At 40.6% G+C, this 14,900-nt stretch overlaps 1 protein-coding gene across 1 annotated transcript in view; it reads right to left on the bottom strand.

Moving 5' to 3' along the window:
- Positions 1–14,900, bottom strand: part of LOC126349633 (ribosome maturation protein SBDS) — a 49,645-nt gene that overhangs the window by 1,615 nt on the left and 33,130 nt on the right. Inside the window, exon 4 of the mRNA XM_050002447.1 lies at positions 624–791. Within this exon, the coding sequence (XP_049858404.1) occupies positions 624–791 (168 nt within the window). The remainder of the gene's footprint in view (positions 1–623; positions 792–14,900) is intronic.

The following is a 14,900-nucleotide window of genomic DNA, read 5'->3' as shown; positions in this document are numbered from 1 at the left end:
AGAAGCATGATGTCCAGTGATATTTAATGTTTTACTTAAGAAAAACAATATCGTTCTAAATTAATTTGACAAAGAAAATCGATGAGGTGGATCACTATGATAGGTATCCTCAAAGAGGTCACAAAACTTCACCCTACAGAGGAAAGCTGGAGACAGAATGTGTTTAGTTCTAAACAGGTATCACTCATGATCAAATGGGCTAATTCTCTTCATGTAAGTGAAAGTACATAAATTATAATCTTGTCTCAGGAAATGTTAATTTGATCTTAAAAGAATTGGACAGAATGACAGAAGTCACGTTTAATATCTGTGGTGTTGAAGACAGCATTTCAGACCTCACGATCATTATGCTGATTGTGTTATATTGTCAGACGGAAGTATGTTTCATTTGCGCAACTAAATGTGATAGTTTCCCTTTTTTGTGTGAAGCAAATTTTTGTAGCTGCAACAGCGGTCTCAAAAACTTTTGGAGAACTACAATGGGGACAATGAGACATTATTAGAAGGTATGCAGAGTTCCTTGAACAATTAGTAGAACACTGCAATGAGGGCTGGAAGACCTTACTCATACAGTTTACCCAACATAGCCCTCTATATGAAACTTTATGTATGCTAATACTCACCATATTTAATTGACCATCAGTCCAATCTTCACTCTCTACATTACTACTCAGGCTTGCAATTTTGTCTCTTAATTTCCTAGCTTCTTTACCAGACGCTACAATGCGCAACCTCATTTGCGCTCTCTCGAGTGGAATTGTTGCTTTGAGCTGTGGTATTACATCAAGTGCCTGTAATATATGAATTTTTATATTAGAATACTATGGCACACACTTTCAACATGTCCTGAAATCTTTGTAATTGAAAATCCCTAATATTTTGGTTTATGTGCTAATAATCAATGCACTAAATGTCACTGTAAAACATAATTTCCTAGAACTACAGAAATCCATAGGAATACCCCTATCATCATACCTCAGCAGTTTAACCACCAATTCTGAAAAGCTATTATGTACAATCCAAGCTTGATCAATGTATGTTCTTTCATCTGATTTACATTAATTCACCATTTTAATAGTGTTTCCAGTGCTACCTGTCTTTATATCCGACAGGAGATGAATGTTGTACAGTGACTACACAAAAGCAAAATTACACATTATTTCCTAAGCCACAAAGTGTCTATTGATTTTTATCATTACACTACAGCTAACCTTTCTGTAACATCATATATCTGGCAAATGTCATAAACATGGAGCTGCTTCGACTGTGTAAAGCATCAACATGATTTTTGTAAAAAAATACCGAGAAAATAAATGATATACATGTATGGGACCTGGTTTTAAACAAATTTATTTATTCATGATAAAAATGAAGATAAGTTACTTTTATTTCTGTAAGTTTAATCAGCCATATTAGGTGTGTGTGTGTGTGTGTGTGTGTGTGGGTGTGTGTGAGAGAGAGAGAGAGAGAGAGAAAAAAACAGTAGAACTATGGCAGACATAAAATGTGCCAGTTCTTGTGTGTTATGCCCAATGTGATGGCTAAAGCAAAGTCACATTTCTTGCCATTTTGTTTATATACAAGCACAACTCACCATTATAATGGCTTTAAATTTACACAAAGGAAATACCAGGGTCCCCTCATGCTCCGTCGAAACCCTTATTTTACGTTTTCATGCGTTCCAGACTTAAATGCAAAACCAAGGAAAACCATGTATAACGGGCATAAATGATTACATTTTTAAATCATCTCACCTAGAAAAAAATCAAAAATTGATGAACAAGGTGAATTAAATCAGAAGCTGAAGTACCGTGATAGGCATCAGAATCCAACATGTGAGGATGTATGTGTTCCTACTGTAGCCAATGACAGTGCTGAATACTCTGGTGATGTGAGCACAGTGACCTGCAGTGTATCCAGCAGGTGAGCTCAATTTACGTATATTAATCCCTCTTATATGATTGACTTTCTTGTCTCAACTGATTACTCAAGGCAAATGTGTCTACTGCAAGGCTTCTGGCATTTTATGCCCTTACTGAGTCTTGGCTGTTTTGATGATCATTTTAATTCCCTATATCTACCGTCTCTCTTCCCTTAGTTGGCAGCATCTACAGATTTTTATTTCACTGCCAGCCAGTACTTCTTTGCCATTTTGCACTTTCTGACAGTATAAGAAACTTCCACATGGGAAAAATATATATATATATATATATATATATATATATATATATATATATATATATATATATATATATATATGTGTGTGTGTGTGTGTGTGTGTACCTATCCTTTTTTCCCCCTAAGGTAAGTCTTTCCACTCCCAGGATTGGAATCCATTGATCATGGCCGGGCCAAATATTTCAAGAAATAAGCGTCAAACAAAAAACTGCAAAGAACGAAACTTGTCTAGCTTGAAGGGGGAAACCAGATGGCGCTACGGGTGGCCCACTAGATGGCGCTGCCATAGGTGAAACGGATATCAACTGCGTTATTTTAAATAGGAATCCCCATTTTTTATTACATATTCGTGTAGTACGTAAAGAAATATGAATGTTTTAGTTAGACCACTTTTTTCGCTTTGTGATAGATAGCACTGTAATAGTCAGACATATGGCTCACTATTTTAGATGAACAGTTGGTAACAGGTAGGTTTTTTAAATTAAAATACAGAATGTAGGTACGTTTGAACATTTTATTTTGGTTGTTCCAATGTGATACATGTACCTTTGTCAATACATCATTTCTGGAATGCATGCTGTTACAGCGTGGTTACCTGTAAATACCACATTAACGCAATAAAAGCAAAAATTATGTCCGTCAACCTCAATGCATTTGGCAATACGTGTAACGACATTCCTCTCAACAGCAAGTAGTTCGCCTTCCGTAATGTTCGCACATGCATTGACAATACGGTGACGCATGCTGTCAGGTGTTACCGGTGGATCTCAATAGAAAATATCCTTCAACTTTCACCACAGAAATAAATCCGGGAACATCAGATCTGGTGAACATGCGGGTCATGGTATGGTGCTTCGACGACCAATCCACCGGTCATGAAATATGCTATTCAATACCGCTTCAACCGCACACAAGCTTTGTGCCGGATATCCATCTTGTTGGAAGTACATCGCCATTCTGTCATGCAGTGAAACATCTTGTAGTATCATTGGTAGAACATTACATAGGAAATCAGCATACATTGCACCATTTAGATTGCCATCGATATAATAGGGGCCAATTATCCCTTTTCCCATAATGTCGCACCATACATTAACCTGCCAAGGTCTCGGATGTTCCACTTGTCACAGCCATCATGGATTTTCCTTTGTCCAATAGTGCATATTATGCTGGTTTGCGTTACCGCTGTTGGTGAATGACACTTCGTCGCTAAATAGAACTCATGCAAAAAATCTGTCATTGTCTCGTAATTTCTCTTGTGCCCAGTGGCAGAACTGTACACGACATTCAAAGTCATCGCCATGCAATTCCTGGCACATAGAAATATGGTACAGGTGCAATCGATGTTGATGTATCATTCTCAACACCAACGTTTTTTAGATTCCCGATTCTCATGCAATTTGTCTGCTACTGATGTGCAGATTAGCCGCGACAACAGCTAAAACACCTACTAGGGGCATCATCATTTGTTGCAGATTGTGGGTGACGTTTCACATGTGGCTGAACACTTCCTGTTTCCTTAAGTAACGTAACTATCCGGCGAACGGTCCGTACGCTTGGACAATGATGTCCAGGATACTGAGCAGCATACATAGCACACGCCCATTGGGCATTTTGATCACAATAGCCATACATCAACACGATCTCGATATTTTCCGCAGTTGTTAAGCGGTCCATTTTAACATCGGTGATGTATCACTAAGCAAATACCGCCCGCACTGGCGGAATGTTGCATGATACCACTTATATGTTTGTGACTATTACAGCGTCATCTATCACAAAGCGAAAAAATTGGTCCAACATTCATATTTGTTTATGTACTACATGAATATGTAATAAAAAATGGAGGTTCCTATTTTTAAAAAATGCAGTTGATATCTGTTTGACCTATAGCAGTGCCATCTAGCGGGCCAACTGTAGCACCATCTGGTTTCCCCCTTCAAGCTAGACGAGTTTCGTTCTTTGTAGTTTTTTTGTTTGATGCTTATTTCTTGAGATATTTGGCCCAGTAACTATCAATGGACCACCCTGTATATGAAGGAACACGCCAACTTTTAAATGATGTTTACAAACACACTACAGAGACCGCAGATTGCTGTAGCGATGCCAGTGCTCCAAGCAGTTACATTTCACACTGCTTCTTTGAAGACAAGTGAGATTTGACTAAGTACCCTATTACACCATCAAATTTCTTTGACTTGAATATTTGACATATCAACTTTGACAAAGAAATATGTTAGTATGTTACCGATCTAACAACTCCTCTTTCATATCTATCTTTGAAAGTAATATCTATGTCAGTTTGGCGCTGTTTACTCATGAGCTTAATTATCATTATGAAATGCCACTTTGTAACACAACACCTCAGTGTGCCACGAAAATTTTTCCTTGGAATTTTGCTTTTGGATGTACTTTTTTTATGAACCAAAGTTTATAAATAAGTGTATAATATTTCCTCATTGTAAAGTAAAATAAATGTTAGTTGTAAGCTTCTGTAAGTAGAAACTCTGACTTTGCCAGGGCAATATGATATTGTCAGAGAGTATACTGAATTAGCAGTTGCATTGTCACTGGGCATGCCAGTAGTTCAATGAAGTGCAGGGGAAAATGTAGGAAAGTGTTGAGAGGGACCCTCGAGTGGGATCATGCAGTGGATTTTTGTTGAGAAATGTGCCTAACACAGTGGTGTTGAAGTATGTAATGGCTCAGCAAATAATTAGAAGTATGTGGCACTAAATGGGCACGGTGTAATTACTGCAGGAGGATCCAGAGCAACATGAAGAGTACTGTGGGCCCAATTTCATTCATTATGGAGCTACACATCGTCAATGAATAATGCCTTACATTGCACTGACGACATCTCAACCTGAAGTAAGATCCAGGTAATTACTTCGGCAGTCTTGTACACAGCTCACCAGCAACATAGATCATTTTGTTTCCAGTAACACCAAGTTACATGAAAGAGTTAACCTTCAGTTTTACCTAAGACAAAATACCTAAGTAGAATCCATCCTATCCACTACTGATGATCTGAAAGACTCCTGATGATTGAGAAACAACTGCCGTGTTTTATGAAAGAAATATGGTAAATAATATTTCAATATTTGCAAGACTACAATTCACAGAGGTGCTCAAATCTAGTAAGCAATAATTTGAAAGACAGTACTTAACAGAGCAAGATTTAGTAAAAGATATTTTTTGGGTATTTTTCATGGATAAGTAAGTTTTCAATTTCATGCAACTGCAGTCAGAAATCGTCGTTAACATCTTGGGAAATGATAGTAATAACTGCCCAAAGTGATTAGCAGTAGTTGCTAATGAACAGCAATAATTCAATAAAATCACAAACAATTGTTACCATTCTTTTAAAAGTGATTATTGAAAGTTGCTGTATGGTTACAATAATTTTTAAGCTAAATGATAGCATTCACTGATGAATAAACATCAACTTTTTGACTAAAATTTAAGACAGTAAGCATTATAGTGCGTGACATCACAAGACATTGCATTTACACAATTGTTTACTACTGATGAGATTTTTTTGTTCCTTGATTATTATTATTACTAATTAATTTCTACTAGTTGCTACTTAACTGAAATATATTTGCTCACTTTGACATATCCATTTCAACTTATGCCAGAGCAATACTTACCAATTTTGTGCTGTTTCTGCCTTGAAACAAAACCAAGTATTCTTACGTACATTTCTCAGTATTAACAGACATTTTGCTCTCTTAGTCAGCTTGTGACCATTAATTTTCATTGTTTCATTAATAAATTTAATAACATTTTCCATATGTAACTAACCACTGTAGTTCAATCCAGCCCAATTTTATATTCATTTATTTTAACTGAGTTTTCCTTTCTTGTCGTTACTGCTGCAAGTACTGAGCACTGGCGATTCAGTTATAACTGCACCTACATTTCATAGATTAACAGAGAATGTTAGGTACACGGTTCATATATGCCCTAATTAACTGGAAGTGAAGAGTGTGGTTGTAACTTCCAAGATCCTTAGTACCTCATCCTATCATCAGTGTGTAAATCTTAAATAATGCCTTTGTTGAAATATCTAACATAGTACACTTTGCTCTCGTCTTCTCTCATGAAAAACATTTATAGATGCCATTTTATTCTTTTAAATGGTTGCATGCTATAAAGCAAAGTATATGATACACAAGGAGCAATTAACTATCTAATATTTGCGAATCTAGACAGTGAGGACTGCTATAAATGTAAATGAATATCACATATATTAAACTAACCTAGCATCCGCTGCTTTGCTAACATGCCAGCGGGTATTTTTTTGTTCGTTTCTGTTTAATTGCATTTTTATGTTGTTCACAAACTGCAGCACCTTCCAAGCCTTTCACACAAATAAAGGCCATATAAGCATGGTCTTTCCCAAATATATTTCTTCTCAAAAAGCAATTCTGGTAGCAGGAGTCGAAAGTTTTTGTTAATCACGCCTTTTTCCTTCTTGTGAAATACTTCCGTAGCAACTTACACTCCCTAACAAATATTTCTTTATATCTCACCGCATAGCAACTTACACTCCCTAACAAATATTTCTTTATATCTCACCGCGAAATAAAATATCACTTTTCATAAATTTAGCTTTAAAATTTTCCAATATAACAAAATATTTTCTTATTAATGACGATGTAAATAAAACAGAAAGAAACTTCCACATGGGAAAAATATATTAAAAACAAAGATTCCAAGACTTACCAAGCGGGAAAGCGCCGGCAGACAGGCACATGAACAAAACACACAAACACACACACAGAATTACGAGCTTTCGCAACTGGCAGTTGCTTCGTCAGGAAAGAGGGAAGGAGAGGGAAAAATGAAAGGATGTGGGTTTTAAGGGAGAGGGTAAGGAGTCATTCCAATCCCAGGAGCGGAAAGACTTCCCTTAGGGGAAAAAAAGGACAGGTGTACACTCGCACACACACACACATATCCATCCGCACATACACAGACACAAGCAGACATATTTAAAGGCCTTTAAATATGTCTGCTTGTGTCTGTGTATGTGCGGATGGATATGTGTGTGTGTGTGTGTGTGTGTGTGCGCGAGTGTACACCTGTCCTTTTTTTCCCCTAAGGGAAGTCTTTCCGCTCCCGGGATTGGAATGACTCCTTACCCTCTCCCTTAAAACCCACATCCTTTCATTTTTCCCTCTCCTTCCCTCTTTCCTGACGAAGCAACTGCCAGTTGCGAAAGCTCGTAATTCTGTGTGTGTGTTTGTGTGTTTTGTTCATGTGCCTGTCTGCCGGCGCTTTCCCGCTTGGTAAGTCTTGGAATCTTTGTTTTTAATATAAAATATTTTCTTAAAAATTTTCATCCCCTATTCCGCTCCCTTAGCGGTTAAATTTCCAGAAACAGTTTTTCTTTATTTTTTTTTTTTTATTTCTAACTGAGAAAGCAACTCCAATTGTCATAGATGTAGCCTTAAAAATTCTTTAGTAGTTGTTTAGTAATTATTTAGTTGTGAAAAAACTTTCACCCAGTATTTTATCCCCTTAGCGATTGAATTTCCAAAAATGCTGGAACACAAAGTTTTTATTTTCTGACTGAGAAACCTAACACCAGTTTTCATAGTTCTAGCTTCAAAATTCCTTTAATAGCAATATGCCTTATTTCACCCCCTTAGGAGCAGAATTTCTGACAATCTTTTCTTAAACAATGCCTTCAGTATAAGATTCACACCCTCTTCAAACTTCAAGTTTCTATCTTAGCGGTTTGAGCTGGGCAGCGATGAGTTAGTGAATCAGTCTGACCATACTTCACCCCATTAGGGGTTCAATTTCGAAAAACTGAATCTTTTTTTTATATATTTCTAACTGAGAAACCAAATTTAAATGTTCAGAGATTTAACTTCAAAAATGCTTTAATAGTAAAATTTTTGTTGTTGTTGTTGTTGTTGTTGTCTTCAGTCCTGAGACTGGTTTGATGCAGCTCTCCATGCTATCTATCCTGTGCAAGCTGCTTCATCTCCCAGTACCTGCTGCAACCTACATCCTTCTGAATCTGCTTAGTGTATTCATCTCTTGGTCTCCCTTTAAGATGTTTACCCTCCACGCTGCCCTCCAATACTAAATTGGTGATCCCTTGAAGCCTCAAAATATGTCCTACAAACCGATCCCTTCTTCTAGTCCAGTTGTGCCACAAATTTCTCTCCAATTATATTCAATACTGCCTCATTAGTTATGTGATCTACCCATCTATCTTCAGCATTCTTCTGTAGCAACATATTTGGAAAGCTTCTATTCTCTTCTTGTCTAAACTATTTATCGTTCATAATAAAATAATGAAAAGGATAGTTGTTACCATATAGCAGAGATGCCGAGTCGCAGATAGGCACAACAAAAAGACTGTCACAAAAAAAAACTTTCGGCCCAAGGACACAGTCTCTAGCAACTGAAGTGAGACTATAAGCAGCAGCAGTACATGATGAGAGAGGCAAATGTGTGTTGGGACTGTGCAACCATTCTATGTGGGCATGACAACCAACAAGCTGTGCCTGTCCGCATGAGTGGCCACCGACAAACTGTGTCCAAGAAACAACTGAACCACCCTGTTGCTGAGCAACCCACCCCACATGACATTCTTCATTTCACTGATTGCTTCACAGCCTGTGTCATATGGTTCCTTCCCACCATCACCAGCTTTTCTGAATTGTGCAGATGGGACCTCTCCCTGCAATATATCCTATGTTCCCGTAACCCTCCTGGCCTCAACCTTCATTAGTCACTGTCTCATCTACCTCCTTCCCTGTTCCCATTCCAGCATTACATAGCCCTCTAGTCTACCCATGCACCCAGTCTTTTTACTTCTCTTCTTTTCCACTTAACCCCCCCCCCTCCCCACCCCCTCTTCCTGCCCTCCATCTAACCTCTCGACTGCACCTAGCTGCCCTAACCTCTCTCCAACTCATCCCTGCATATTCCCCAGCAGCTCTTCAATGTCCCCAACCCCAACCTGGCTATCCCTCCCCATCCCCAGCCTCCTCCTTACCGTCTTTTTGTTGTACCTATCTGCAAATCAACACCTCCACTATATGGTGAGTAGCAACTATACTTTTCATAGTACTGTTTCATAATAAAATATTTTCATAAAAAATCTCATCCCCTATTTCACCCCCCTTAGGAATTTTCTTATTTGTAACTTAGAAGTCAAATAATAATGTTCATAGATGTAGTTTTAAAAATAGTTAAGTGGTTCTTTAATAATGATATATTTTCAAAAAAAGTTTTCACCCACTATTTCACACCCATCAGGTTAAATTTTCAAAAATGCTGGAACATATTTCTTTATTTCTGAGTAAGAAACCAAATATCAATTTTTGTAAGTCTAGCTTCAAAACTGCCTTAATAGTGACATTATATTTTTTTTTTAATATCTCTTCATCCCCTTCCGCATTCTGTCCCTTCTCAAATGTGTGCTTGACTATGAACTGCTCGTAAACCTTAGGTCATGGTCCACAAAAGTCTTCTGATCCTGAGGTTTCACCCAGAACTGAATTGGACACCTTCAGAGGCACTTCTCCTTCACTGAGTCTTGCCAACTGATCAGTCAGACGTCTAAGTGTGTCATACAAATGATAGAAAAATGGTTGTGGCTGGAGACACTTGATAAGCAGATATGATCCTTGTCAAAGATAAAACTTATATCAAAGATGTCCAGCTGAGATCTGGGTTAAATGTTAGGAACAGACGAGTGTTGTGGACTTCGACCTTATACCCAAAAGATTTGCTAGAAGCTATGTCATCCAGTTGTGACAGCCTTCTTTCTATGACCACTAACAGTACATTCCAGTTCTTGTTTATATCCTTTAGCCATTTATCAATACAGCACTACCTCAAAAACTTGACAATTACTATGGAAGGAGGGGGAAGTGGGTAATGATTTGCAAAACTTATCCTATTAGCTCCTGTCACCCAAGCACCCGCACAATATCAGGAAAGTGGGACAATCCAATAGTACAATGAAGTGTGTACCTGCAATAAGCAGTAAACGGTCCAATCAAGATTTTTCCTCTATGAACCTATTTCGTCCGACTTTCTGTAGTAACCAACCAGTTACTAGACCAATCGCTCCAGCAGACTTAAGTTGTGTCACTACTACAAGCATGGTGTATGCCGACAATCAAACAGCGCATTTATGACTAGGTGAGGCTGCTGCCAGAGGCAACCTAGTCATTTATTGCCATCACTCGATCCACCATGCATACATAGCACTACACCATTGACACCTGTTGTATACTGTCTTTGTAAAGCCATGCACAGGTCTCTGGGTGGCCCTCAGTTGTTAAATTTGTTCAAGAGTAAATTACTTTCATTATATCCTTTTGGATGTCACTACATGAGCCAAAAAATTATCCCTCTTTTTATGGTCATATGTTTTTAGAGTGGCTTACAACATTTATCCCTCACTGCATTTACTACATTGACCTTGTTGCGACAGGTGCCACATCTGAGGATTGCCTATGTAAACTCCTTTCTCTGTTAACTGTACCACAGGCTGCAGGCATCAAATGTAACATCACTAAGTCTCACTTTTTCCATTCTTACATTATTTAATTGGTTAATGATATTTCCTGGCAGGGCGTGCACCCCTTGGAGCGACATGTTGCTGTCATTACGGCTTTGCTCCATCTGTCTAATCTACAAGAACTTTGGGCATTCCTCAGCAAAGTGGAGTACTATCACAAGTTTATCTGTTGTTCCAGAAAAAAGCTCCTTCTGTTCGGACTTCAGTCTGTGAGTGTGCTTTTGTGCAGCTTAAGGTTAGTCTTTGCCCCACTCCTTGTCTTGCAACATTTCGACCCAGCAGGTATCTCGTCACGGCCACCCACACATCTCACTACGGGGTGGGAGCAGTCCCCATTCAGGTGACTCCGAGTTTGTTGCCTTTGCATTGAAACACCTAATTTGGTTCAGCAGCAAAATTATTTTCAAGTGGAAAAAAAGTATCATTATTGTCTGTGTCTTTTGAAAAATTCATGTGTTCTTATATGGTGCAAAATCTTATTTAATTACTGACCTTTATAAGTGTGCGGTTTTCCTATTTAGCCCTTCAGTGCCCTTATCGGAAAAAGCCACACATTGTTTTCAGCACTGAGCTCTGTCTTTGTCCCGGTACTTTATGAGAACCATTTCCGTCCCACATTGTAACATGCAAATACAAATGTTCTGTTCTGGCTCCCCATGGGCCCTGACCCTTCATTTGTCCAAGAGGAACTACTTTGTTTTCAACTGGATACAGAGGCACGGAACACAGTGGATGGCTTCCCCATCACCAGTTCCCACATTGCTGTGGCAGTGGATTTAGTGCTCTGATACATCGTATGCATAACACAACATGGGTGGCTTGACCGTGCAGCAGGCCAGGCAACGGACCTGCTTTTGAAATTGGAAATTTGTGGCAAGGACTATGGGACCAACCTGCTGAGGTCATTGGTCCCTAGGCTTACACACTAATTAAATTAACTTATGCTAAGGACAACACACACCCCCATGCCCGAGGAAGGACTCGAACATCCGACACGGGGAAGACGCCTCAGGCCGCACGGCTACCCCGCACACCTGCTTTGGAATTTTTATGCATTGCACTGTCAGCTCTCCCTCTTGGATGGCATTATTCTCGCATTGATGGAAGGATTTACCACCCTATTGTTGTGGTTCCAGTGGCTCTGTGGTGGGAGTTGTTCTCCGCTTATTTCATCAGGGACACTGGGGGATCTCTTGAGTAAAACTGTTGGTGCACCACCATGTGTTTTGGCTGGGCATCAATCAGGAGGTGGAACACCATGTAGCAGCCTTTCGCATGTGCCTGTGTCATCAAGCAGCCCCTATACTGCCTCCGGAAAGAATCCACATTGATTTCACTGGTCATTTTTAGACACTTTCCAGTTATTGGCAGTTTATACTTTTTCTTGTTGTCCATCTGTGAAAGCAAACAAGACTGTCAAAGATATTTTTCATATAGAGCTTGTCTTGCACTCGGGTTTCAGACAATGGCCCTCAGTTCGTGGTGTGATCGTTCAAGGACTTTAGTATATACAATAGCATCGCCATGTCAGGGTGCCTCCAATCAACCTACAGTCGAACAGTAAGGCGGAATGCCTTGCTCGAACTTTTACGATGCAGATGAGCAAGTACACTGAAAACTTCTCAGCCGATGAGGCTCTCATATTTTTTTAAGTTCTTACAGAATGTGCCAATGGGGTCAAAAAAAAGTCTCACCGAGTCCCTCCTCGCCAATTCCATCATCACTGCCTGGGCCGGTACCCCTTTGCAGTGGATTCCAATGTCTATCCACCCCCCCCCCCCCCCACACACCACCACCCCCAACCCTGATTGCCGGACCTGTCCACTGGTTGCCATAAAGTCCATGTGTAGCAAGGGTTGTCCACTCACGTTTGGTCACACACACACACAAAAGGAAGGAGAATTGTAGTAACTGAGGTTAATAGTTACTAACAGACAATATAGTCTGGAACCACACAGACTATAATTAGCATCCACTTATCCTGGAGCAGATGTTCTATCTGACCATACACTACTAGTTGCTTCTCTAAAAACAAAACTTGTAAAACACAAAAAAGAAACAACTCATCAAAGGAAGCTACACTCCTGGAAATGGAAAAAAGAACACATTGACACCGGTGTGTCAGACCCACCATACTTGCTCCGGACACTGCGAGAGGGCTGTACAAGCAATGATCACACGCACGGCACAGCGGACACACCAGGAACCGCGGTGTTGGCCGTCGAATGGTGCTAGCTGCGCAGCATTTGTGCACCGCCGCCGTCAGTGTCAGCCAGTTTGCCGTGGCATACGGAGCTCCATCGCAGTCTTTAACACTGGTAGCATGCCGCGACAGCGTGGACGTGAACCGTATGTGCCGTTGACGGACTTTGAGCGAAGGCCTATAGTGGGCATGCGGGAGGCCGAGTGGACATACCGCCGAATTGCTCAACACGTGGGGCGTGAGGTCTCCACAGTACATCGATGTTGTCGCCAGTGGTCGGCGGAAGGTGCATGTGCCCGTCGACCTGGGACCGGACTGCAGCAACGCACGGATGCACGCCAAGACCGTAGGATCCTACGCAGTGCCGTAGGGGACCGCACCGCTACTTCCCAGCAAATTAGGGACACTGTTGCTCCTGGGGTATCGGCGAGGACCATTCGCAACCATCTCCATGAAGCTGGGCTACGGTCCCGCACACCGTTAGGCCGTCTGCCGCTCACGCCCCAACATCGTGCAGCCCGCCTCCAGTGGTGTCGCGACAGGCGTGAATGGAGGGACGAATGGAGACGTGTCGTCTTCAGCGATGAGAGTCGCTTCTGCCTTGGTGCCAATGATGGTCGTATGCGTGTTTGGCGCCGTGCAGGTGAGCGCCACAATCAGGACTGCATACGACCGAGGCACACAGGGCCAACACCCGGCATCATGGTGTGGGGAGCGATCTCCTACACTGGCCATACACCTCTGGTGATCGTCGAGGGGACACTGAATAGTGCATGGTACATCCAAACCGTCATCGAACCCATCGTTCTACCATTCCTAGACCGGCAAGGGAACTTGCTGTTCCAACAGAACAATGCACATCCGCATGTATCCCGTGCCACCCAATGTGCTCTAGAAGGTGTAAGTCAACCACCCTGGCCAGCAAGATCTCCGGATCTGTCCCCCATTGAGCATGTTTGGGACTGGATGAAGCGTCGTCTCACGCGGTCTGCACGTCCAGCACGAACGCTGGTCCAACTGAGGCGCCAGGTGGAAATGGCATGGCAAGCCGTTCCACAGGACTACATCCAGCATCTCTACGATAGTCTCCATGGGAGAATAGCAGCCTGCATTGCTGCGAAAGGTGGATATACACTGTACTAGTGCCGACATTGTGCATGCTCTGTTGCCTGTGTCTATGTGCCTGTGGTTCTGTCAGTGTGATCATGTGATGTATCTGACCCCAGGAATGTGTCAATAAAGTTTCCCCTTCCTGGGACAATGAATCCACGGTGTTCTTATTTCAATTTCCAGGAGTGTAGATTATGAAAAACTCAAACTGCCTGAACTAAGAAGTTAAGTCAGCAAGGACATCAACAATAAAACAGTGACAATGAAACCTCTGACTGGCAAAGAAAACAGTACCAGAGTACTGGAAGAGATGAAAAACATTATGTTAACCACTGCTTGAAAGAAATAGGATATAAAACAAGAGATCGAAAACAGAAATGGATGGCTGATGAAATTCTCTCATTGCACGATGAACAGCAAAGGTATAAAGCCCAGTTAGATCAAACTAAGTACAATAATAGCCAGAAACTCATTAGATCAGAGATTAGAGCAGCAAAAAATGAATGGCTATAACATGAATGTGAAGAAATTGAAATCTTGCAAACTTCACTTGACGGTTTAGCTTACATAAAAAGTTAAAAGAAACTGCTGAGATTTATAGAAGAAAAAACATCTCCTTATTAACCAACAAAAATAACAAAATAGTTTTAGATACCATTGAGAAGAAAGAGATATGGGAAGACTGCATTAAGAACCTCTTTTCAGATGATAGGCCAAATGTTGACACTTCTAGATACAAAAATTTAACAGGACCTCCAATAATGAAAGAAGAAATCAAGAAAGCCATCAAAAACTAATAAAGCCACAGGACCTGCATCAAAAACTAATAAAGCCACAGGACCTGATGAA

This window comes from Schistocerca gregaria, chromosome 1 (genome assembly GCF_023897955.1).
Source record: "Schistocerca gregaria isolate iqSchGreg1 chromosome 1, iqSchGreg1.2, whole genome shotgun sequence".
Classification (NCBI taxonomy): Eukaryota; Metazoa; Arthropoda; class Insecta; order Orthoptera; family Acrididae; genus Schistocerca; species Schistocerca gregaria.
This window is presented reverse-complemented; position numbering and strand designations above follow the sequence as displayed.